General features: G+C 33.0%; 2 protein-coding genes across 3 annotated transcripts in view; both read left to right on the forward strand.

Annotated features, from left to right (window-relative positions):
• Nucleotides 1-24,135, forward strand: part of LOC140452093 (phosphatidylinositol 3-kinase regulatory subunit gamma-like) — a 312,721-nt gene that overhangs the window by 63,713 nt on the left and 224,873 nt on the right. Inside the window, exons 1-2 of one of the 2 annotated variants that reach the window (XM_072546157.1) lie at nt 6,552-6,802; nt 17,644-17,691. In XM_072546157.1, the coding sequence (XP_072402258.1) occupies nt 6,757-6,802; nt 17,644-17,691 (94 nt within the window). In that variant the 5' untranslated portion in view covers nt 6,552-6,756. Of the gene's footprint in view, nt 1-6,551; nt 6,803-17,643; nt 17,692-24,135 lie in introns of those variants that run through there. The other variant, XM_072546156.1, reaches the window with a different exon arrangement.
• Nucleotides 10,221-11,209, forward strand: LOC140452213 (T-box transcription factor TBX20-like). Its single transcript, XM_072546328.1, is given in 2 exon segments — nt 10,221-10,539; nt 10,542-11,209. Coding segments are annotated over 2 exon segments (987 nt in total).

The following is a 24,135-nucleotide window of genomic DNA, read 5'->3' on the forward strand; positions in this document are numbered from 1 at the left end:
TTTCAAACGATTTTTCCGATAAGAAAAAAAAATTAGAAAAACTTCGTCATTTTTCTCACTCTCATTGATGTCATCACATTCATCATCTTCGTCACTTTCACTTTCAATAATATCACATTCATTATCTGCTTCATTTTCAATCACTACTTCTCGAACTGATTCTGGCATCTGAGGTCCACTAAACTATTTGAATTTATATGTTTCATCTTCAAACTCCGAATCATGTTCTTTAACAATCAATTCTGTTAGTACTTTTTTATGAGCATTTGTCCAAATATTTGAAATATAATGGGCTCGCAGTAGATGTTGGTGTAATTCATCTTGACATGGTGGTAAGCTTGAAGCATCGAAATTTTTTAGTTTTTTTTTTAAAAGGCTCGTTCACATCATGCAACTTATACTGCCGGTTAAATAGTGAAAATCTGACATCGTTTACTTTTCTTTTTGGAATTGTTCTCGTCAGTCCTGTTCCATATAAGTGACATATGAAAGTTTCTAAGGTTTCAAAAACTTCATTACAATCGAAGTCAGTTTCACCAAGTTGGATAAAACATACTTATTGCATTTAGCGCATGCGTCTAGAACTACTGATCTAAATGGAACGCGCATCATTATTATTTTAATATTTTAAAATAATAATGATGCAAAATTAATGTCCAAACAGAATTTGTTAAATTATAATTAACTAATGAAAAAAAAAAAAATTCAATCAATTTGAAAGTTAAAAAAAATATTGAAAATATCTACAAAATAAATTTCAAAACTTAAAAAATTGATAATTCCACTATTAAATTGATTTTTATTAATAATTATTTGTAAAATGTTAAAGGAATTCTACAAACTAAATTTTACCTATTGATAAATAGAAATAATATATTTTGTATTTGATTATTAATGTAATAATAAATTAAATTTTTCTTATATCTGAACAACCATTATTTATGCAATATAAATTTAAAAACCTTTTTATTGTAATAAAAAAATAAGTAAAATTACTATTTGTTATACCAAAAATATTTAATAGTTAACATTATAACATTACTTTAATTTAATAAAATATCAAATATCAAACATTTATTCAATTAAAAATGAATTCGTAAAATATTTATATTTAAGAAAAAAATGTGATTTGTAAAGTAAATATGACTTTAGTTTGAAAAAAAAAACATTATCATAATATCATTTTAAAACTACAAAATATTCTATAAAAGATTCAGACGATGACGTAGAGTTTTATCAAAGGTTTTAGAAAAGTTTTTCTAAATTTTTTTTTTTATCGGAAAAATCGTTTGAAAATTTTTGGAAAAAAATCATGGTATAACTGACAGAAAATCGAAAGGATTCTACAAATTAGATTTTACCTCAAAAAATTACGAAAATTTTCATTTACGGAAATTTTTTTGGAAAATTTTGAGGAAAACTCTACTTGACGCTTCTCAGAATAGTAACAGAAGTGAGCATACAAATTTTCAAATCAATCGGTATAAAAATATCATAATAAAATCAGTTTGAAAATTGTTACCGAGACCTAAAATGCCGCAGGCAAGTGGTACATTTGACCCCGTTTTGTGGCTCTCTGTATCAACCCAGCTATCCGCCCTTTTGGATTTAAAGTTTTTAGGGGCTAAATAATGAGCCATGAAAATAGCGGACATATTACTTATCGTTAATTTTTCCCCAAAAAATTGCAATTTCACCCCTGTCCGCCACACCTTATGTATCCACTCTCGCCTCCGCCCTTTGGGATTTCGTCTAGTTGTACCAAGATCTTACTCTGGGCAAATTTTCAGCCATATTATTGATCGTTAATTTTTCCGAAAAAAATGACAACTTCATTCCTGTATAGCCACCCCCTGTACCACGAGGGGCGACCGCTTGTAAGGCAAAGTCTTAAACCAGTTACAATGAATATATTCCAATAGAGAAATGTCATCAGTTCAAAATTTCGGCTCTATCTCTTGGACTATAAGGAAGCGATAAGTGGTTTGACAGCATAATAACTGCTTGTTTAGTCTAGTTTTTTCAGTGATTCTAGGCAACCTATTTGGGTGGAGTTTTGACTTGTTCTTGAATGAGTTCCGAATCCAGCAGCCCGCTGAAGTATTGGATTTTTATAATATAATTATTTGACAACCTTTTGTTGGCCAAGCACCTAGAGCGGAGTTGAGCCAAAATACATTGATTTCGTATGTTCCGTTTTAAATTCGTTCAATCTGTATATATTAGTTTATTTATATCAGTCAGTTTTATTTTTAATTTTTAAAGTTTTATTTTTAAATAAAGTGTGAATAGGCTTTGATAGCTTTCTTTCCACCCTGACAAATATTTTATTGACATAATACGAGTTCTTGAATACTTTTATATTTGTCTGTACAAAGCATTCCTGTAGTTTACATTGAAATACGTTCCCTTCTTTTCTTCCGAGATTTATAAAACATAAATTCACATTTCAGTGTTATCTATTATAAATAAATGCAACTAGGGTAACGAGTGTCTGTGTAAATTACACATTTTTATAGATCAGTTATTGCTTCATATGACGACCAACAAGAGTTCTTAATGTACCCAATCCTATTAGTAAACTTCATTGCAGGAAAAATATCATTTAAATCAGGGCCCATTAAAACCAAGAAATAGAAAATGCAAACACTAATCCACTTTAATTAGGAAGGTTCCATTAATATTTTAGGGGTTTTCCTGATAAATGATCAATTTTATAGGTCCATCATCTAATTGCAGCATTAAAAGCAATTTTATCACTTACAATAATATTTTGAAGGTAATTAATCATGCAGTAAACTTAGTTTACCAGTCGATTTAAAGGGGGAATACAAAACTACCACAGTAATATTGCTATTAAATTATATTAGCTTTTCCAATTACTAGATAGCTATTGGCTAACGTTATTTGCAAGTTTAATAGTTTTCTTTTTTGTGTTGAGTTTATTAGGCCACTGGATAATTTGTTTGAGTGTGATTTGACTCATTTCTCAATTTATATTAACCCTTCCGTTTACTAGATAGTTATAGCTTAACAGTATTTAAAAGTTTCATGGTTTGCATCTTTTACTGCATTTTCATTCTTGTCAGTTTATTAGGCGACTTGATAATTTGTCTGGGTGTGATTTTATTCGTTTTCTCGTCTCAATAAAATCTTAATAAATTAAACTTCTTAATCATCTACATTAATTATCGTGCAAAAATATCTGGATTTATGTCATACTTTGCAAATGCCTCATAAATCTATACTCAATTTATATACTGTAAAGTAAAAAAAGGCTAAAAAAATCCTATACCTACTCATTTTTAAACGTTGTAAAAGGTATATGAGGGGTAGCTGATGACAAAGACATACAACTGATTTTACTTTGTTTTTTTTAGACAATAATAAAAAGTGAAAAAAATCATTTCTTGCCTATAAAAAGTTTCTTATACATTTCAGAGAAAAAATAGTTCAAATAATAGTTGTAAATGTTATAAAGTTATCTAATTTGCGAGTTTCTAAATTAAAATACATAAAAAATTGAAATAGTAGCAAAAACCCTTATTTTTGTAGTAATGTTAATAACTTTACAAAGCACGTGGTGTTCGTGTGTATTAAGGTATAAAAAAAGTGCTTATTACAAGCTTAAATTTTTATTTTAAGAAGATCTTTTCGGAATTAAATCATTCCATCATCAGTTTACTAAAAGAGAGAGTAAAAATACCAATATTAAAAAACACAAGTTAAAATTTAAATATATAGAAATAACACGTTGGTTTTTTACTACTTACATAAAAAGTTGTTAAAAACATTGTATGGCCACATAAAAAACTTTGGAAGGACATCCGTATTAAAATATAATCCTCATGGTATTTATCAAGGTAAATGCAATAAACTTAACTTATTGATTATTAAAAACTGAAAATGGGGGCATCTTACATGACCCCCTGTAGCTGGTGAGGTTTTTTCGACTTACATTACCTCTGATCTGTTCTGGAGTCTTGGGCTAACTGATATAAAGATGGTATGAAAAATCAGTTAGTACCCATCAATGTCAAGTGGAATGATGTAGTAGGAGTAAAAGTCATTGTGCTTAAGTTTGTGAATAGGCAGTTTTTAGTGAAGAATTGTGTTTTGTGTGTAGTAAGATCAATAGCAATTTTTGGTATTTTAAAAAGGTGGTAGAATGTAAAACAATGAGTGACTGTGATGTAAAATAAATTTGGTATACCAGGGTAACGCAAAATTTAAGTTAGGTAGTTGAAATTAATAAATCATTTTAAAGGCGGTAAAAAGAATGTTATTACCTAATTGTTTCCTTGTATGAAGTAGGTATAGATAAAAGTTGGTTTGAAATTTGTGGAAGATGAATCGAGGAAAAAGAAATAAAAGAAAAAGAAAGAAAAGGAAATAGGAGATGAATGTAAAGATGTAAGCTGGGGATACTGAAACTGATTGTGATAAGAGATTGATAGATGTAGCGTGAGTATTTATAAGAAAACCTGTGTGATTAGTCAGATGGTAGTTATTGGAGAGGATGGGAAATGGGATATTGGAGAAGGGATGTTAGTGTATTAATGATGACAAGAATAGAGTTAAGTATGGCGGATTATATAAGGTGATATTAAGCTATTTGGAAATAGTCAAGGAAAAGAAAAACAGTCCCAATTGTGTTAATCGTCACACCAGCATCAACAGAGACTTTGTTCCACTTCATCGACAATTATTTTCCTGATCTAACTTTCTTTCTGTAACTACACATCCAGTTTTACTTACTTCCACATTTCTTTCTATTTTCCCATAGCTTAATACGCTCTTGATTTATCAGCAAGTCCTCAAACCGGTGTGGACTTACAGTATCCAATTATGGGGATGTAGAAGTGCAAGCAATGTAAGTCTCATACAAAGGTTCCAGAACAAAGTATTTCGAGGGATAGTCGATGACCCCTGGTATGTTCTTAACGAGTACCTCCATAAGAACTTGTTAGACCTTCTACATGTAGAAACCTTCACTGGTAATAAAAAAAACAAGCTAAGGGCCATGAAAAACGGCTTCATCAGCACGTAAATACAGAGGTTTGTCAACTCTTAAGGAGCTATCTCACAGCAAGTGAAGTGGCGTTGGCGTTCTTCATCGGCGAAGAGAAATAGAAAATACGTAATAGAAAAAGACAAAATATAAAGACGCGAACCAACACAACGTGGAATACCGTATTTCTTCTCAATATTAGTGGTTTACGATCTCTGTGATAGGGCAAAACTGTCTATTTATAGCCGGTGCGTGCTATCCTGTTGTTTGTCGGTAAATCGATCCAGTTAAAAAGATTCGGAAGCTGATGCACCGCATATCGGTACGATAAGAATCGAACCCTCAATACTCATCATCGGAATGGTCCGATTACATGTTGGGATACGTCGAGTGCATTTATTAAAAAAATATATTTACTAATTTCACAGTAACGTGGGATGCCAACGTTGTCTCTTTCCTGATCGTTAATATCGATTTTCTGTTTCTCTTCTAAACCAGCGAAATTCCACGAGCTGTCTGATTCCGGCTTTAGGCGGTACTAACGTGATTAGACGACTTAAGGAACAAAACCACTTTATCTGAGAGAGTAAGTGTTAAACTAAAGTGCGAAAGGGTGCGGTGTAAAGTGTACAAGTTAAGGTGGTTTACTAAACTAAGATAGTAAAACTAAGAACGCTAAAGAGTGTAACTTGGTATTAATAGATTCTGTTAATTAAGTTAGGCTAGAATTAAACTGCTTATTGGTCTTATAGATTAGGTTGTAATAATGCGAACATCATATTGATGTAAAAAAGCCTTTTGACATTATTGGATGGAACAGCATCGAAGAATCACTTAAAGAATGCAGAATTGACTGTAGATATCAAGAGCGCGACAATGTTGGTAAAAATACGAAAGTCCACAAATAAAATTAAGATCGAACGGGGTGCAGACAGGGTGACACATTATTTCCAATACTTTTTATAACTGTCCTGAAATAAGTTTTTAAAAAGTTTAACTGGGGTACCGAAGGAATAACGATAATGGAGAAAAGTTAATTTGTCTTCGTTTAAGCCTAATGGATAGCCCAATAGAAGATTCTGGAGAAACGAAATAGACGAAGCCATGTTAAAACGGGATATTAGAGATGGGGAATGGAACGACAGAGATAAATGTAGGATGTTGAAAAAGGAAGACAGTGAAAATTGGATATATTTGCGAATTGCGAAAATAACTTTTGAATTGCTTACATCTGCCTTATATATTGTATAAACCTGGTATATAAAATTCACATAACTTTTAGTAGATAATTTAAGCAAATTTTCATTGAAGCGTATTGAGCTATTTTTAGGTTATTTTCAAATAAATAAACAGGTACCATCTGCCGCCAGTGAAAATTCGTAAAATAATGAATTTTATTACAGTGTGCTAAGTACAAAGAATAGCATCATGTGTATCTACCTAATTTTTACCGGTCTGCTAATAACTTTGTTGTTACTGTAAGTTTTATCTCAACTTTTATCTGTGATAAGTCAGTGGTTTTTGTATGCAGTCAACGTTGGTTCTACGATTGGTTCGTTGAATTTGTTGCAAAATTCAAGGTATTGTGTATTGCGGACTAATGGTACTTCCTCTTCCAATTCGGTGTTTTTCGTAAACATTGCAAAACAAAAAAAACTGTGTATACAAATGTTTTGATATCGGTGCTGAAGATGTGTTCGTGTTAGCTGAAAGTTATCAGCTTCATTGTTATATAATAGGAATGTATGGTTATAGGGTTTAATACGTTCAGATATAGCATAAGCAAAAAAGGTAATTATAGAATAGGGACGCAAGTCAAAAACTCATCTTGAATGTATTTTTGACGGAAACTAGATAAAGTGTTAAAAACCAAAATAATAACAAAAACATTTTTAAAAGTTGCAAGATATTGAAAATTTTTATCTGAAAGACCGACAAAAGTACGAAATTGTCTCAATCATCAAAAACCCAACTTTTTAGGTTTAGTAAAGATTTTTTGCTCGTATAAAAATAAAAAATATACGTTATTTTAAAATTGCCAAAATTTATACACATTCCAAAACCATATAACGAATAAGAATGGTCCTTAAACAGCGGAAGCGGAATGAAATGCTGAAATTACTGCCACCCAGTGTTGCCAAGTTTAGTAAAAAATTAGATAGAAATTAGTATTGGTTAATAATAGCTACCAAAAATTCTCATATAGTAAATATGGTATTCTGCCTAACTGTGGAACATATTTCTGGAATATGTTGTCTTTCGAACCCTCTCAACGATAAAACTGTAGATGGTTGTATCCTGAAAATATAATCATATCTGTTATGGTGTTGGATACCAACATAATTCTAAATTTATTGATTACTGTCCTTAAAAGTTCTGTAGTAAAATTAAACCATTTTCGTAGGTTGTACATCCAAGATATCCTTCTTCCTGGAACTATAGCCGCGCCATCGGTTTTGATAAACTAACGATTATCCGAGAATATGTAATGAGATTTTGAAACAGTTTTGACTGCCTCAATAAGAGTTGGCGGCACTCGGTTACTCTTAAATATGGAGACCTCACCATAATATATGACCGTAGTCCAGTAACTCGGGCGAAAAATAGGAACCTTACCTCCCAATTCCGTCAGACTGTATGGATTTAGCTGGAAATGTGGACTTAAGCTTGTCTTGCCCTCTTTTGCAAAATTTATATATGGGCGAAGCGTGCTTTTTGTTTTTAAGGGATTAAAACTACACCTAAGTGGAAAAAATAAATAAAATCTAAATGGAAAACAGTATTTAAGCGTTTTATGCATTCAAATCTAATTGAATTAAGTAAAATAAACATATTTCATAATAATGTGTACTTTAATACAAATTTTCAACCCTTAGAAACCACAGCGTATGACGTAAAAAACGTTAAAAAATATTTTTTTACGATTTGAAATGCTTAACTTATGAATTAAAATCAATATCAATTCATTCATCGCTTGTGCAATGATGTTTCATTTGGTATTAAGTTTTTAGCCCTTAGAAAGCATCTCTTTATGCAAAAATACTTTAAAAGACTATTTATAGTTTAAAGTGTTTTAATTTTTCATTTAGATAACTAAAAATTCACGATATGTCTTTAGTTTAAACTTTTCAACACCTAAAAATCACCCCTAAAGACGACAACAGCGTTAAAAATAGTTTTGTATAGATTAAAATTCTAAACGTCTTTATTTAAATAAAAAAAAAATTGTTCCTTGCTTATGAAACAATATTTCTTTGGTTGCAACTTTTTCAATCCTTAGAAACTACCCTCTATGTTAATAATAGTACAAAGCACTCAATATTATTTAAACAAAAAATTTTAATTATAAGATATTAAAATACGTTATTAAAAATTATGGTAAATGATCAGGAACCATCACAATCACTTAATACATCTTCATCGACTTCATCTTCTTCATTAATTGGAGGGCAGTTTTGACAATTATCTCCCGAGCAGGTCGCACACGTGACATTACAAAATAAACCAACCCTCCTACAATCACACGAAGATCCGCAACCTTTTGTACAATTACAAAAAATGATCTTCAGCAGCTCCTCTGGTGCAGGCAAACTTTGCATTCTTCCAGGTTGTAGAAATTCTGCATATTTGAAATATCCCCTATTAATTATATTTATATTCTTATTTTCCAGTCGTAACTGGGTTTGTGAGAATACTATTCTAATGTGATTATTGAGAGCATCAACTATTGGCACAGCGAAGATAATTTGAGAGCCGTATCCATTGTAGTGCCTTTTGTAAATGACTGTTCATCTATAATAATAATATCGTATGGAACCCTGTTTCAAGTAGCTAGTGTTGATGTACACTAGCCCAGGGCAACCGACGCGTCGCGATGGCCTAACTTGTCCTCCGAAGCACGGTGAATGGCTCGCATCATGTTTAGAACTGAAAATGTCATTGTTGGAGCCGAGATATTCATCTACAAAAACTATTATGCGTACTTTAGATATGTGAGAGCTCCAAAATACGTATATTTTTCACGCTCCAAAATTATCTCCCAAAAATATCATTAATAAATCAGTTAATTTTTAAGCTTTAATACATGTATACATAGCCATTTGAAAGACAATTTCAAGGGTTAGAAGGCTAGGTTCGTTACCGATCATTAATTTTGAAAAATTAAGGTTTGAAGCACTCGAAACAGGGGGAGCACTCACACCAAAACATATATTTTAATCGGTGATATCTCCATTGTTTTTTACGGTACAGAAGTTTATAAAAAATCTGAATATTTATTGAAAAAAAAACTACATGTAAGTTTTTACTAAAAAATTACTTCAAAATAACTTAACTACGTTTTTAAGTTATTTTGAAAAAAATAACAATGTTTTAGAAATATTCAAAATAGACACCATTTTCATATAACTTTTTTTTTTTTAGAATGCACTTTAAACCTGTCAAACGATTAAGTTTAATTCTGGTAGATATTAGGTTAATTACACCGCCTTTTTTTCTTTAAAATATTCAAGTCTGAGACCATCTTTTATGAGGTGTATCTTACTCAGTTTACATGCAAATGACTTTTTGTAGTGCTCATTTTAAAGGTCTTTTCATGAAATTTTACTTTTACTTGTATCTCATTAAATAAAAAAAAATCTCACTCTTCTTTTATATACTTCCATTTTTGTTTTGCTAACTTTCTCGATTAAAGGCATATTTTTGAGTTATTCATGAAAAACTGTTAAAAAACGTGACTGTTTGGGAAAGTATGTACTATTTCTTTTCATATTTTTACTATTAATATTTCTGTTACGGTACTGTAATGTGATCTAAGTTCAATGCTATGTATCCTAACGACTTTGGTAAATATATTGCTTCCTGTAAAACCTGGTCGTCTCATCTATTATGTTTAAGTGCGAAGAATTTGACTCCTTTGTATTCTGTGTCACAAATATGCACACAAGTGTACGGTTTCGTATTACGGTCTCAATTAACTTAAAGTATCGCATTCTAAATCACAATACAATAGGGTGATTTATTGATGTACCCTCTTCTACCCAACGGCCAAAAGATTATTTTCTGACCTGCAATCTCAAGACACTTCATCCCCAGACAGCGATCGAGACAGACCTAGTGCGTGATAGGTTCTCGCCATCGAGCGTCGGCCGACGCCCCGACGGTACCAACGAGATTTCCTTGGCTACGATTCCAATATTTCAAAAGGAGAATGTTTCCGACGCTAAGAGTATCATTCACTGGCATTCGATCGGACCAACGTTACGCAGTACTTCTCGACGTGGTTCCAGTAGACAACAAACGGTACAGATATGCGTACCATCGCTCGTCGTGGCTGGTAGCGGGAAAGGCAGATCCACCAGCACCTAACAGGTTGTATGCCCATCCTGATTCACCGTACTCAGGGGAGCAGCTTAGGAAACAAGTGGTATCTTTCGAGAAAGTCAAACTTACCAATAACGAAATGGATAAAAATGGACAGATCATCCTCAATTCCATGCACCGGTATCAGCCTCGGATTCATATAGTTAAAGGCGGGAGCATTCCGGGCCCATAAACGATCTGGAAGCCGAACAGTACAGAACCTTTATATTTCCCGAAACTGTGTTCACAGCCGTAACGGCGTATCAAAATCAGCTCATCACAAAATTAAAAATTGATTCTAATCCGTTCGCGAAAGGATTTAGAGACTCTTCGAGACTGACGGATTTTGATAGAGAGCCCATGGATAGTCTCTTTATGGACCAGCACTTCTTGAGATCCTCCCTTCGTCTCTATTCAGGTGATTCCATGGACTCCGAAAACAATAACGCAAGCTCATTTTTCTCGGCGGCGATGGTTGAAAAAGCTCGCGCGCAGCTGCAAATGTGGGGTCGCGCAGGATCTGCGTACAACTCCAGCGAGCTCCACGCGTTCCTGCTTAACAGCGCTCACATGCCAAACCAACAAATGTTCTTCGGACAGCGACAGTCCATACCTTTAGGAATCCCAACGCATCTTTGGAACCAGGGAGGAAGTACATCTTGGCAAAGCCCTATTCACGGTGGGCTACCAGCAGGTTTACTTGGACCTCCTTCCCAACATAGACATCAAATAACTCCTCCACCTGCCTCCACTCCAAGTTCCTCGGGATCTCCTTCACCCACTTCCATTAGTACTTCCAGTGACTTTTCAATGAAAATTCTCTGTTTTCAACCATAAATAGCGCATTTTTTAGCGCGAAAATTTAATCCTTTATCGATTATAAAGTTTGTTATTTGAGCACTTTCCCATCAACTCACCAAATTTCAAGTAAATCGGTTCAGTCCGACAAAATTGGAAGGTGAATTGCCCGAGTAACTGAACTACCGTCCGTTTCTTCCACATCACCGGACCCTGCTGTCAAAAATTTATTCGCGCCTTCCTTACCCTCATACTCTTATAACGCCGTCCCCTACCCAAGCACCACGCCACTATGCTGGGTTAAGGCCCAAATTAAGTGCACTCATTACATATCAATGTTCTAGATTATTAATTTTAAGTAAAAATCGTAGATAGACGGCAAACTGTTTACACGATTTTGATACGTAGCTGATGGCACTTGCTTACGCTGGACTATGGAGAAAAGCCATACAGAAAAGCATCTGTATGGCTTTTGGCATACAGATGCTTTTCTGGGATCGCTATTGGCATACAGAGGAACAGTATTATCAGCATAAAGATATAACATGGATTGTAGTGATAAATTGAATAACGAATTCATATAGATCAATAAAACTGTTGGTCCCAATGTAGACCCCATGCAATATCTTCTGCTGCTCTTCGCACATTGTTACATAGCACTTTTGTATTCTGTCACTTAAATGGTCCCTTAACCAAACAAAAGCCATTTGGCCCATATTGGTCAAGCACTGAAATATGTATCTCTTGGTCAACCGTATCCAAAGCTTAACTCTTTGTCCTAACCTAACTTAGTATTATGACTCCAAGATCTTTGACATGGCTGTTAAAAAATAATTATATTGGCCGATAACTTCCAGTTTGCTTTGAGTCCCCTCCTTTTCATAGAGTTTGGAATTGATGCAATGATAAGAAAGTTGACCTAATTTATTTATAAACTCTCTAATAATACCAACACTAGTCAACAAGCCGTCGCAGAATGGTCAGTTTCCTTTTTTTAGTTTTCTTATGACCTCCCTCTCTAAAAACATTATTTTTTTAGATTTACCTACTTGCGAAAATTCTTTTTCGAAATATGCGAAAGTTTTTCTCAGATTTTCTGCCTGTGGTCCAATAGTATTGCTTCAATTGCATGTCTCACTGAATTGGTTATCATTTTCCAAAGGATTTGACGTATATTCTATTTCAGGAAATTTAAAACGATATAATCAAATTCTAAATTTTCCTCAATAACATACTTTTCGTTTACCACCAAACATTTTAGCACTCGTTGAATCCTTGAAAATCGATAAAATCACATGTCTTTGGCCCACACAGACCTAATTTGATTTTTCGAATTTGTTATTCAAATCGCTCCGATTAGCTCAACTGCTGACAGCGAATTAAAAGACTTCCAGAACGAAGGGACGTAAATTAAATTAACTGGCTTTTAGGAGCGGATGGATGTCTTATGAAAATATTCACATGAGTTCGCTTTTATCGATTACAAGGAAACAGTTTGTACTGTTGTGGCCAAGAATAGAACCAATCAAGTAATATAAAATTTTTAATGGTCTAAAAATTGGTTTTATTATGTTACGTACACTTAAATTTACATTGAGAAAGAGAGAGAGAGGGAGTTATAATCCCCCATTATCTATAGAAAAGACTTGTGCATGCGGCAATTTTGTAAGAAATATTTTATTTCGGCTATTATAATCTCTGCTACTCATTTAACTGACGCTGAGTCGACCTGTGCAGATATTTTTTTAATATCTATACTTTATTTGTTTCCAACTGGTAGCTCATTACAAATGCAAATCTTCACTAATCTGCAAACAGCAGGTGAAGTGGTCAAACTGAAATCTTTCAAAATAATATCTTTTCTGATGACATGTCGTTTAGATATTATTTTGCAGATTCCACCCTGTTCACATAGAAATAATAATACAAACCTATGGATTATATACCTAACAGGTATGAGAATCATGGATCAGTGTTGGAGAATCAAAAAGGGACAGTTTTAGCGGATACACCGTATTGATATCTAACATTTAGCAATGTGAGTAAATTAAGTTATAAATTATGGATTTTCATCTCTTCCTCTTCTTCCTTATCAGAATGATTATAGATTGACAAAGTTGTTTAATGTTATTATCATTAGTCCACAATCTTTCTTCCTCTTTTTTTTTACGTGGTTTACCGCATTGGTCCAGTTATCTTCCGTTACGTTTTTTATAGAAATAAAAGTTGTATTTTGTCTGCTCACTTCACCTTTTACTTGAGTCCATATTAACTCTATTGGATTTAGTTGACAATGATAAGGTGGCAAACGTAATACCGGTATTCCTTTTGTTTTTGCCATTTCATCCATGACATATTTTGTATAGTACGATCTATGTTGCCTTGCAATTCTTAATAATTCCGTTTTAAGCATAGTCTGATCATACGGTATTGTTTTGCGTTGGATCCAGTCCAAGGAAAGAAATGGATGGAAGGAAAAAGGATTAGAATTTCTGGAAGTAAACCACATCATCCCTATCTTTCAAGTTATAGCTGGACACTTCACACAAAACTCATTGATTGAAGCAGCAACCTTCATCTCACGAACTTAACATGAACAAGGCCAAATCGCCATAGGCATCTTCCTAGACATCCAGAAGGCTTTCGATCAGGTCTAGCATGCAGGCCTGATTAAAAACTCAGACGAGCTGGAATGCCAACCATATTTTTCTAAGAACCATACCTTTCTCCCTCTCTAATTGGACCAATAGAGAGATAGGAATATGCCAATGATATTGCACTACTCTCTTCAGGCACAGTGGATGGGGCGCGGAGAATGCGGTCTGTATTCAATAAGGCCCAAGACCAATTAAATAAACTTATAAAATGGTGCAATAAATGGAGAGTCACTCTCAATACTTCATATATTTATAATTAATATTGCTTCAGCTTCATTTCCTATTCTTCTAGTAAATGCTGCGATTGACATTCTTTAAGTCTCTGATATTCGTAGGATTCTTCTGTAACACCAAAATTATTTGTTCCTTACATAATAAGTAGGAAATAATTTTCTTTTAGTGCCTGAAAATGCACAATCAAATGGTGCACTTGTGGTCCGGGATTATTTAGACGAGGTTGATATACAAAACATGAACTTGTGACGCTGCAGCCGTGATCTAAATCCCATAGAGAATTTGTGGGATATTATTGATCGTCAACTCAGGAGCGGACAACCACATCCTGTCTCTCTTGACGACATAGAAGATATTATGGTGAGAGAAATTTACGATGCAATTGATCAAGACCAAATGCGACGTTTGATTCTAAGTATGCCTAGTCGCTGTGAAGAAGTAATCAGAATTAGAAGCGAAAATACTTGCTATTAAGTGTTTTTGAGAGAGGGAATTAGTTAATTTAGGTTATGTTTTCTTAAGCTGTAGTTGTTTTAAATACCAATGAAGATTATGCCAGTAGTGTTTTTTTGGCTTTCATTTGCTTTAAATGTCCATTGAAAAACTTACATTAAAAGTTTTGTATATTCTTTGATAATAGTGATATCGAGATTATTTATTCACAAAAATGTTTTCGACAATATGAAGCTATCTCGCAATATTAATGACGAGAATTAGCGTTGGTTTCTAATAAATTTCACAGGCTGTTGCAAAAGAAGACAAAAAAACAACTTATTTTTCACCCCGTATATGGATAGAACGTTGACATTTATCAGAAAACAGTGGTACAGTGATTGCTTAGAAATAGACGTATAATGTGAAAAAAAATCATCGAAATCCATATATATATATATATATATATATATATATATATATATATATATATATATATATATATATGTATATATATATTAAATGTCCTAGACCTCCGTATTGTCCTGTTGAAAAAAAAATTCTCTGGATTACATAAATCGACTTAGGTATATCAATAAGTGGATTCTAAACATAAATATTATTTTAATGATATTTGCTGAAAAGATTTGTTTTTGGCCCATTTTCCAATATTACAAATTTGAAAACCCACCTTCTATAACCGTTTTAAGAGACTGAATTCAAACAAACCACAATTTGCATGAAGTGCGAGAAAAATGGTTCAGCAATTTGCAAATCTTATCTTGGAACAACTTGGCAATAAGGTTATCATTATATAACAGCTCAGAAAAGTGCTTGTTGCCGGAAAGCGCCCTCCGAGATTATTTTTAGAATGTTTATGTTACACACAAAGATTATACAATCTCTTTATGAAAATAATATACACCATACAGGTTTAGAAATTATTGATGTTTCGTACAATAGAAAAACACGCAAAACCTTTACAGAAAATATCGAAACGACTCGACTTAAGAAAAATAATGGAACAAAGAAGTTTCAAGTTGAAATATATAAAACTTACTGCTAGTTAAAACAGGTCAAAAAAACTGTCGTGGCCGACAACGTTGGGCCCGACGGTTGGTGTGTGTAGGCTTATTGCCCGACAATCAAAGTTGTCATGCCCTGACGCAAGTGTTAAGTGGGAAAGTCGGCTGTCGAGATGTCGGGTACAACTTTTTTTGTCGGTCAACAAGACTACAACACACACAACAACCGTCGGTCACGACAGTTGGGTGGTTTTGTGTGTAGGCTGTTTAAGATTGTAAATTTTCGTCAATGCTATAAACATTCTGTCCACACACCTAAATGTCATTCGAACTTCATTTATACCCGTATCACTGGCGTACGATTGTCTAATCTATTTAATTAAAATGATAATTTTTTTGATTATTAATCTTAAAAATTGTTGCATAAAATTTATACTGTTAATAATAAGAAATGTTTTTATACATTTAAGTAACATAATTCTAAAATTCTCAATGTAATTACGATTACATTTTTATTATTAGAATACCATGTTGGCGCCTATGAAAGATCGAACAGCTCCGTATGGGGGTCGAAAGTTTTCAGCTGTGTTAGGAAAATTTCAATTCTACGGTTGATGTTTTGGAAATTCTAAATACAAGTAAAAAATTCTAGAGCAAAGTTTTTATGGCACGAGATTAAAACGGTCTTTATGGAGGACTGTTCAAAGCAGAAACAATTATAAATTTAATACCTTCTTGCTTCAGTTTTGTAAAAGAATTTATGAAAATAATATAACCACAAACTTCGAATACAATAAAACATAAAATATAAATGGGACGGTTAATATAATAAAATGTATAAACGTTATGTGTATATGGGATTAAGCCACAATTTTTTGTAATGACAAATACATTTTTAACTAAATATAGTTTGACGTTTCGATATCCACTCCGGAAATTCTTTTCAAAAAAGATTATTTTAAAAATTCTGGGAAATTTATAAGCAACAAATTGTTGTTTTAGGTTATGTTTTTCAAAATTGATAGATGATTTTGGCCTTGGTATTGTAGGCAATACCACCGAACAACGCAATACCATGCTTATGGTTAAAAATTTGAGAGTGGTGTTTTTACCCTCGGAATATCAAATTCCAAATGTTTGTTTGTTTGCTTTATATTTTTGTATATTATGTATTAACGTAGATTATATGTTAGTGTATTGTGTGTTGCATATGTATCGTGTGTGAATCGTAGATGATGGTCTCTGACTTCCTATTACTCGCTATTGTTGATGTTGATATATTCTTGTTGTTGACTTCTTCTTTTAGTATTGGCAACCAAAGCCTGCTACATTCTGCTGATGGGTTTGCTACATATTTTCTTCGTTCTGTAGGATGAGAGCTTTTCTTCATTCTCTTTTTCGTGTCTGTTTCTTTCATGATTATTGATGCATCTTTCCATTGTATGCTGTGCTCGTTGTCCCAGACATGTTTGCTGGGATGTCTGGGATTTGTCTCTATTATTGATGTATGTTACATGCTCGTTTATCCTGACTCTTAAAGATCTTGCGATTTCTCCCACTTAGAAATTTTATAGTTGCAGTTTTTTTTATTTTTCTTATGTGTTGTGTTTGGTTTTGGACAGGATATATCTCAATGTGTTGGTTCTTTTGAATGTTGTTGTGATCTTGTACTTGTTTCCTATCCTTTTCAATTTTTTTGAAAAGTTGTCATCTTTGCTTTTTATCAGTGTTTCTGGATTGCTTGTGGTGTATTGTTTTTTTTCTCTAGTCAATCTTGTGGAATTTCTTGTTGATAAATGACAACGGGTAGTAATTTTTTGTCAAAACCTTTGTTAGCAGTTTTTTTTGCACTTTCATTAGAGCGGGAGCTTCGGGCTCTATCATATAACGATATGGTAATTCCTTTTTTGATGTTTACGTTGTGGTTGCTACGTAATAAAATGTAGGCAAGATTTTAAGAATGTAATTTGTAAAGGAGTGGAATATGAGATTATGCACTTTTCTATATTATTACTTGTTTGTAAACAACTATAAGCTCCATCCCCTGATGTTATATTATAGTTTATTTATTGTGTAGCAAAAATGTATCAATAAAGTTTTATTAAATTTTTGTGTTTGTTTGCAGGTAGAGATTACATATGGGGCCAAGGACACATAGGGGTAAAATGTAGAGGTAAGTTTTTATTTAATACATTGATAACATTATTTTGAATAAATAACTAATAATAAATTAACTTGTATTCTATATTTTAATAATATTTCTCCATTATCTATACTCGATGCAATCAAATTCTTTTTTTTTAATCCGGACAAGAAAAAGAACAAATAATATCCATTATCACAAAAAAGTTTATTCCGATTCTCGCAAAAAATTAAATGTGTTACAGGTCACGTACACATACGAGTTCGATATATGTAATAAAATATAATAGGATTGTTTGAAATCTGTAGATATGATTCAAGGGTATGATGATAAATTTGTCGTAATTATTTATTTTAGAACGTTGTCGCTATAGACTTAGTGGCACCTTTATAAAGAGATTGTTGTCTTCCCATTATTATTAGATATTTTAGACAAATAATCCTATTTATACGAGGTTTACTCAGTAATTATAAGCTATCAGCAATAAAACGAACTAATTATAACCAGAAATTAGATTGTTATAAAAAGATGGTCCATGTCTTTCGATTTTTTTTACAAAATTTTTTCCCTTTTGTTTTTTCTTAACACGTACACTATCCTACGACCCATATATGGGCTGTAGGCTCATTTACCTATGAGTCTTAAGACTATACATCGGTCTCAAATGCATGGTTTAGTTCTATCCTAATATTAAAAAGAACGTGTCAGTAAATTATTGCTTCTTTGAAGAAGGGCTTTGAAGGGAAAAAATGCTGTAGTTTGTTTTTTTAAAACATTTATTTGGTTAAAAAATAACTGACATATAGTTCACCAAACCCAGACTTACATATAAAACGAAAGAAGAATTATTATTATAAACGAAATAAAAACAAGTGCGCAAAAATGCAGAAACTATACAGAACAATCTAATGTTAAGTAATTACTATTTAAATGGGAATAAGCCACAATTAAAGGTTAAAGTAAGTTTATTGACGTTTCAATTTCCACTTCGGAAATCGTTCTCAAAATACAAACATTTTTTGTTAAATATTAATATCTTATATTAAAATGAAAAAATATATGGGATTATATTTACACAATCATCTGAGAAACCAGACCTTTTCATTTGTTTTCAAAATTGTAAGATTTCCGGCTAAGGGTTCAGGAAACTTTGGTCTCTTTTGAGGTTAGAAACAGTAAGAAATATCTGAAATTCGTTCGCGGAGAATTTAAAGTTGGAAACTAATAGCTAATCGTGCCAGCTCACAACACTAATCGCTAATTGGTCCGAAACTTGTCGAAAACTAGTTAGGAACTCTCTCTGCGAACAAAACTTATATTTACCAAGAAATATTTTAATTTCTTCTCTGTTAATATCGTACCATCTACAAATTCTTGTTGAGCGTAGGTACTAAACGTTTTTGGTGTTGAAGTTCTGCTCAAGAAGCATTTGTTTGTTTAACCATTGGTTTAAGTATATTATCAGTTATTATATAATCTAACAACATCTACATATTTGTTACTTATCTTGAGTAACTTGAACATCTGCTCCACCTGTCGCACTAAATTCTTGAAAAGTCCAGTACAGTTGACGACCAGAAAACAGTGGCAATATTCATTTCATCTTCCTACTCTACTTCAGAAATTTATTGTTTTCCTTTACTTTGTAGTTCCCTCTTAACTTACGTTTCGTCATTATAACTGTAATTGTCATATTCCCTTTCACATTCACTTTTGTAATTCGGGTTTACCAAGCAATCTGAACTTATTTCGGATACATTTTCTGCATTATCTTTTAATACTTCTTTTATTAGCTTTTTAATTTGATTTTCTCATAGATAATGACTAATTGCTACTACTAATGTAGCCATTCCCTACTTTTTTTGATCCAGTATTTATTTTTTTTTTGTTTGGATCCAGTTTATTCTCATCCTTAGATCATTTGTCCAGCGTGTAGGCCGTATTTCTGTCTCTATTTCTCTTTTGTTGGCTCTCGGTATATATTTACAGAGTAGGCCACTGTTTGGCAAGTGGACAAGTATTTGTAGGGTTAAGTATCTTGTTTACTGGAAAAAATTTTACAATAGAAGTCTTCAAAAATATGTGCAATTTCTTCTCTATAAAGGTGCGATCTGACAGAACGTGGGGCTGCGTTCTTCATCGGTGAATAGAAATTGAAAATACATAATAGAAAAAGACAAAATATAAAGACTTGAACCAACCCAACGTGGAATACCGGTTTTACTCTCAATATATGTGGTTTGCTATCTCGGGATAGGGTAAAATTCTCTATTTATGGCCAGCGCATATAGTCCCGTTTTTTGTCGGTAAATTAACATGATTGAAAGGAATTTGGTAGTCCGTACTTACCCCATCAAACTTTCCGACGTGACTAGGAACAGGTACAGTCATTGTCGTGGTAATTTTACTATGTAGTGGTCTAACGAAGTTGTGTTGGGATTTTATCATTGTATAAATTACCCAACTTAATAAAAATTTTACCGTCAACACTGGTGGACAAAACTACCTAAACCCTGATCTAGAGTGGACACGTTTCATTGGAGTACTTATTAAAAAGTAAATATTTATCAATTTCACACTAACATGGGGTGCCAACCATGTTCTCTATTCTTTTCACTTTATATATTTCTTGGTTCTCTTTGCTGACGTGAACCAGCGAAGATCGCCTTTCCACGAGCTGTGAGATGCCGTCTTGAGACATTTGAGTTTTATTTCAATTTCCGATTCTAGGTTTTTATATAGTAACTATCTATAACGGCTTTACGTCCAATGTGAGATTGATTCCTTTCTGTGTTTTCGATATTATAATATTGTTCATTATTTTTTGTTCTATTGCCTCATATTTATTGAGTTGTTTTGGTCGCCCGAGTCTACTTCGAATGAATTTTGAAGCTAAGCTCCAATACTGGCGTTGTATTACTTTTTCTCTATAGTAAAATGCTGAGTGTTTCTGATTTTTAAATATGACTAAATATTAAATATAAACTGTTCTGCTGCTCAAAACATTCTTCCATAACAAAAGCTGTATTTTCTACGTGATAATCTTCCGTTGATGTTGGGGAAAACAAGTTAAATTTTTTTTCAACTTCCTTTTTTAACAAGAATATTATAATATTTAAATTTTTCTACTAGTTACAATATATTTAAATATTTATAAAGGCAAATTAAAAGTCAAAATCTACCTATAAAATTTAAATGTATATACATCAACCATCGAGATTCAAATGATCGATTTCTTGTGCTTTTTCCCCTTTGCCTTCTTATTTTGATTTAATTAAACTTTAAAGTGAACATTTTTGGCTTACAGACTTTATTTCCAGGCACATTTTTCAGAAAAGTTGCTATCGCATCTCTAGCGCGTATTAATCGAAAAGGCAGTCAGTGAAGAATGTGAATTTTTACCGAAAAATGTATATTTATTTAGTAGAAATTTCGTTGTTGTGGAAGCATTAATCGTTTTTCGCGGTCTTTGTTATTTTTCAAGTAAAGAATTTCTGTTATAAAGTTGAAGTAATGCGCAATATGTTTATAAAATTTCTCATCGTGTTTTCCTATCTCTATCACTATTTGTACGGTTTTTTTTACTTTTTTAAGGAGCTACCGTAGTCTCGAATCAACATTGCTCTTTTATCTCCTTTCTGTGTATTGTTGCGTAAAACCACAAAATGCAACACAAAGAAAATAAAATATTCCGCACGAATTATATTTCCAAAAAACTCGTTTTTTCAATACCTATGGAAATTTTTGTAATAGAAAATATATAAGTAAATATTTGTAGAATTTATTTTATGTTTTTAAAATTTTCTGAAAGTCCAAATACTATTTTTTTTCCAAAAGTTGGTGTTACATATTTTATTTTTATTTATTTTACTCAATGAATGAACCTATTACACATTACAACACTAACAATATTTACAATACATTTATAATTTTTCAGATTTATATTGGGTGGTTTCTTTCCAGATTTAGCCACACTACTCTGGGACTCTTTCCATGTTATCGAGCCCTAGGTGACTTGGTCTTTTTCTTCTGCTTCTTAGCCTTCTCTCGTCCATTTTTGGACATAGGCCTCTTCCAACTCCTTTCATCGATCTCTATACTGAGCAACATACTTCCAATTTGTTCCGGCTATTGTTTTGATGTCGTCCACCCATCTCATCTGTGGTCTTCCCCTTGGTGGTCTATCTTTGTAAGGTCTCCAATGTTGTATTGGGGTGTTCCAACGTTGGTCTTTTTGTGTAGCAGTGTGAGTTTTGCCAAACTCCATTTGAGTTTGGCAATTTGTGTTGTGATATCCTCATCTTTTGTTTTTGATCTTACTCAGTCTTTCCTCTTTTTATCTGACAGTCGTATACCTAATATTGCTCTTTCCATTGCCCTTTATGTTGTGGCTAGTTTATTCATATTTGCCTTGGTTAAGGTCCAGGTTTGACATCCATGTGTCATGATAGGAAGGATGTATTGGTTGAACACTTCGCTCCTCAAGTATTGAGCTATTTTGCGGTTCTTCAGTATCCAACTGAGTTTTCCAAATCCTGCTTATGTCAGTATTGCACTTCTAGTGATTTCCGCCTTTTGGTTTTCTTTGTCAAGTTTCAGAATTTGGCCTAGTAGGTACATATATTCCTGAAGTTGTTCTATCTCACTGCCATTTATAGTTATACGTCTCTGGGATCATCTGTGTTGGTCATTGTTTTTGTTTTTGTCATATTCATTTTAAGCCCCCTTTCAGACGAGGATACTGTATCCGAGATACTGTATGCGAGATACAGAATTTTCGATGGCGGCTGTATCGGATTCACGGGCATGCTCGTCAGTATGAAAATAGTAGCAGTGCAGTGCGGTTATATTTTTGGATTATGGATGTAGAAGAGTGTGTTATGCTGTGGTACATATTAAATAAAAAGAAAAAGAAAATGAAAAGACGACGTAATTTGTGGGTTCATCCTATTGTAGAATTAAGAGAAACCAAGGGAACGTATAGTTTGCTGTATCAAGATTTATTGCAAGATCCATCGAAGTTTTTTAATTATTTTCGAATGTCTGTGAAGTCGTTTGAAGAACTTCACAAAATTTTGGAAATTCAATTGAGTAAAAAAGACACAACTATGCGTAGAATTATTTCATCAAAAGAACGGCTTCCTATGACTTTTTAAAGTTAAAGTCTATGACTTAAATTTAAAATAAATATGTGTACTTATCTCCAATTTGTAAATTGTTTACCTCGCCCTAAATAAAAAATGACCGTATTCCTTTCACAATAATGTAGTTTGATATTCGTTAAATAATCAAAATTCCAATTAGCAAACTTTTAAAACTAAACTGTATACGCATGAAACAAAATATTAAACTATTCTACTATGTATTTATAATAAAAACATGTTTATTTCTTACCATATTCATTTTGCTGTACTGCAGTCATGGCCTCAAAATTGTCGCTTAGAATTTTCGACCCAACACTGCTGCTTTTTATTTCTATTGCAGTAATCTGGCGATGCTGTATCCCATAGACAGGGATTTGATTGTACCAAACAAATAAATTTGTCACTATCAAATACAGTACGCTCCATTATTTAACTATATTCAGAAAACACCGTCTTTCTTTCGTTGCTCATTCACAATTATTCGACAGAAGATCGCGCGTCTATGGAATGTGGTGCAAAAGTATTCGTGTCTGAAAGCGTTCATTTAACGTAATGTTTCTTCTGTATCTGGGATACGCATTCAGTCGTCGGCGACAGGAAAGTCCGAGATACTGAATTCTCGCGCGTCTCGTGTGAAAAGCTCCATTTGAGTCTATGTAATATCTGCGTCTCGGATACGCGTATCTCGGATACAGTATCCTCGTCTGAAAGGGGGCTAAGGCTTATTGGGAGCTGTCTGCGAGTTCCTTCATCATAATTTGTAATTCCTCTGTTTAACTTTTTGCTATTAACGTTGATGCCATATGTTGACCAATTTGTAGTTTTGAAGACATAGGGCTAGATTAAAAAACTTTGGAGGTATTACGTCGCCTTGTCTAACTCCTCTCTTAATAGGGATGGGATTTTTATTTTCGTCAAGATGTACTATCATAGTTGCGTTTTCATATATATTATGTGTGAGTTTGTTTTGCAGCCCACATCTCGATACTATCAAATGCCTTCTCATAGTCTATGAAGGCAAGAAATACGGGTAGTTGGTACTCATTTGCCTTCTCTGTCAGTGTTCTCATTGTCAGCAAATGGTATGACGTACTATATCATTTGCGAAAGCCAGCCTGTTCTTCCGGTTGGTAATTATCCATTTTGTAAGTCAGCCGATTGTTAATAATTCTTATAAACAGTTTGTATACATAACTGAGTAACGATATAGGTCTATAATTCTTTAGGTCACATTTGTCTCCTTTTTTGTGTAAGAGTACTACTAGACTCTCGTTCCAGTCTTTAACGATTTTGCTATTATGGAGACGTAGGGCTAGCTAGAGCTATCGAA

Source organism: Diabrotica undecimpunctata, chromosome 10 (assembly GCF_040954645.1).
Source record: "Diabrotica undecimpunctata isolate CICGRU chromosome 10, icDiaUnde3, whole genome shotgun sequence".
NCBI lineage: Eukaryota > Metazoa > Arthropoda > Insecta > Coleoptera > Chrysomelidae > Diabrotica > Diabrotica undecimpunctata.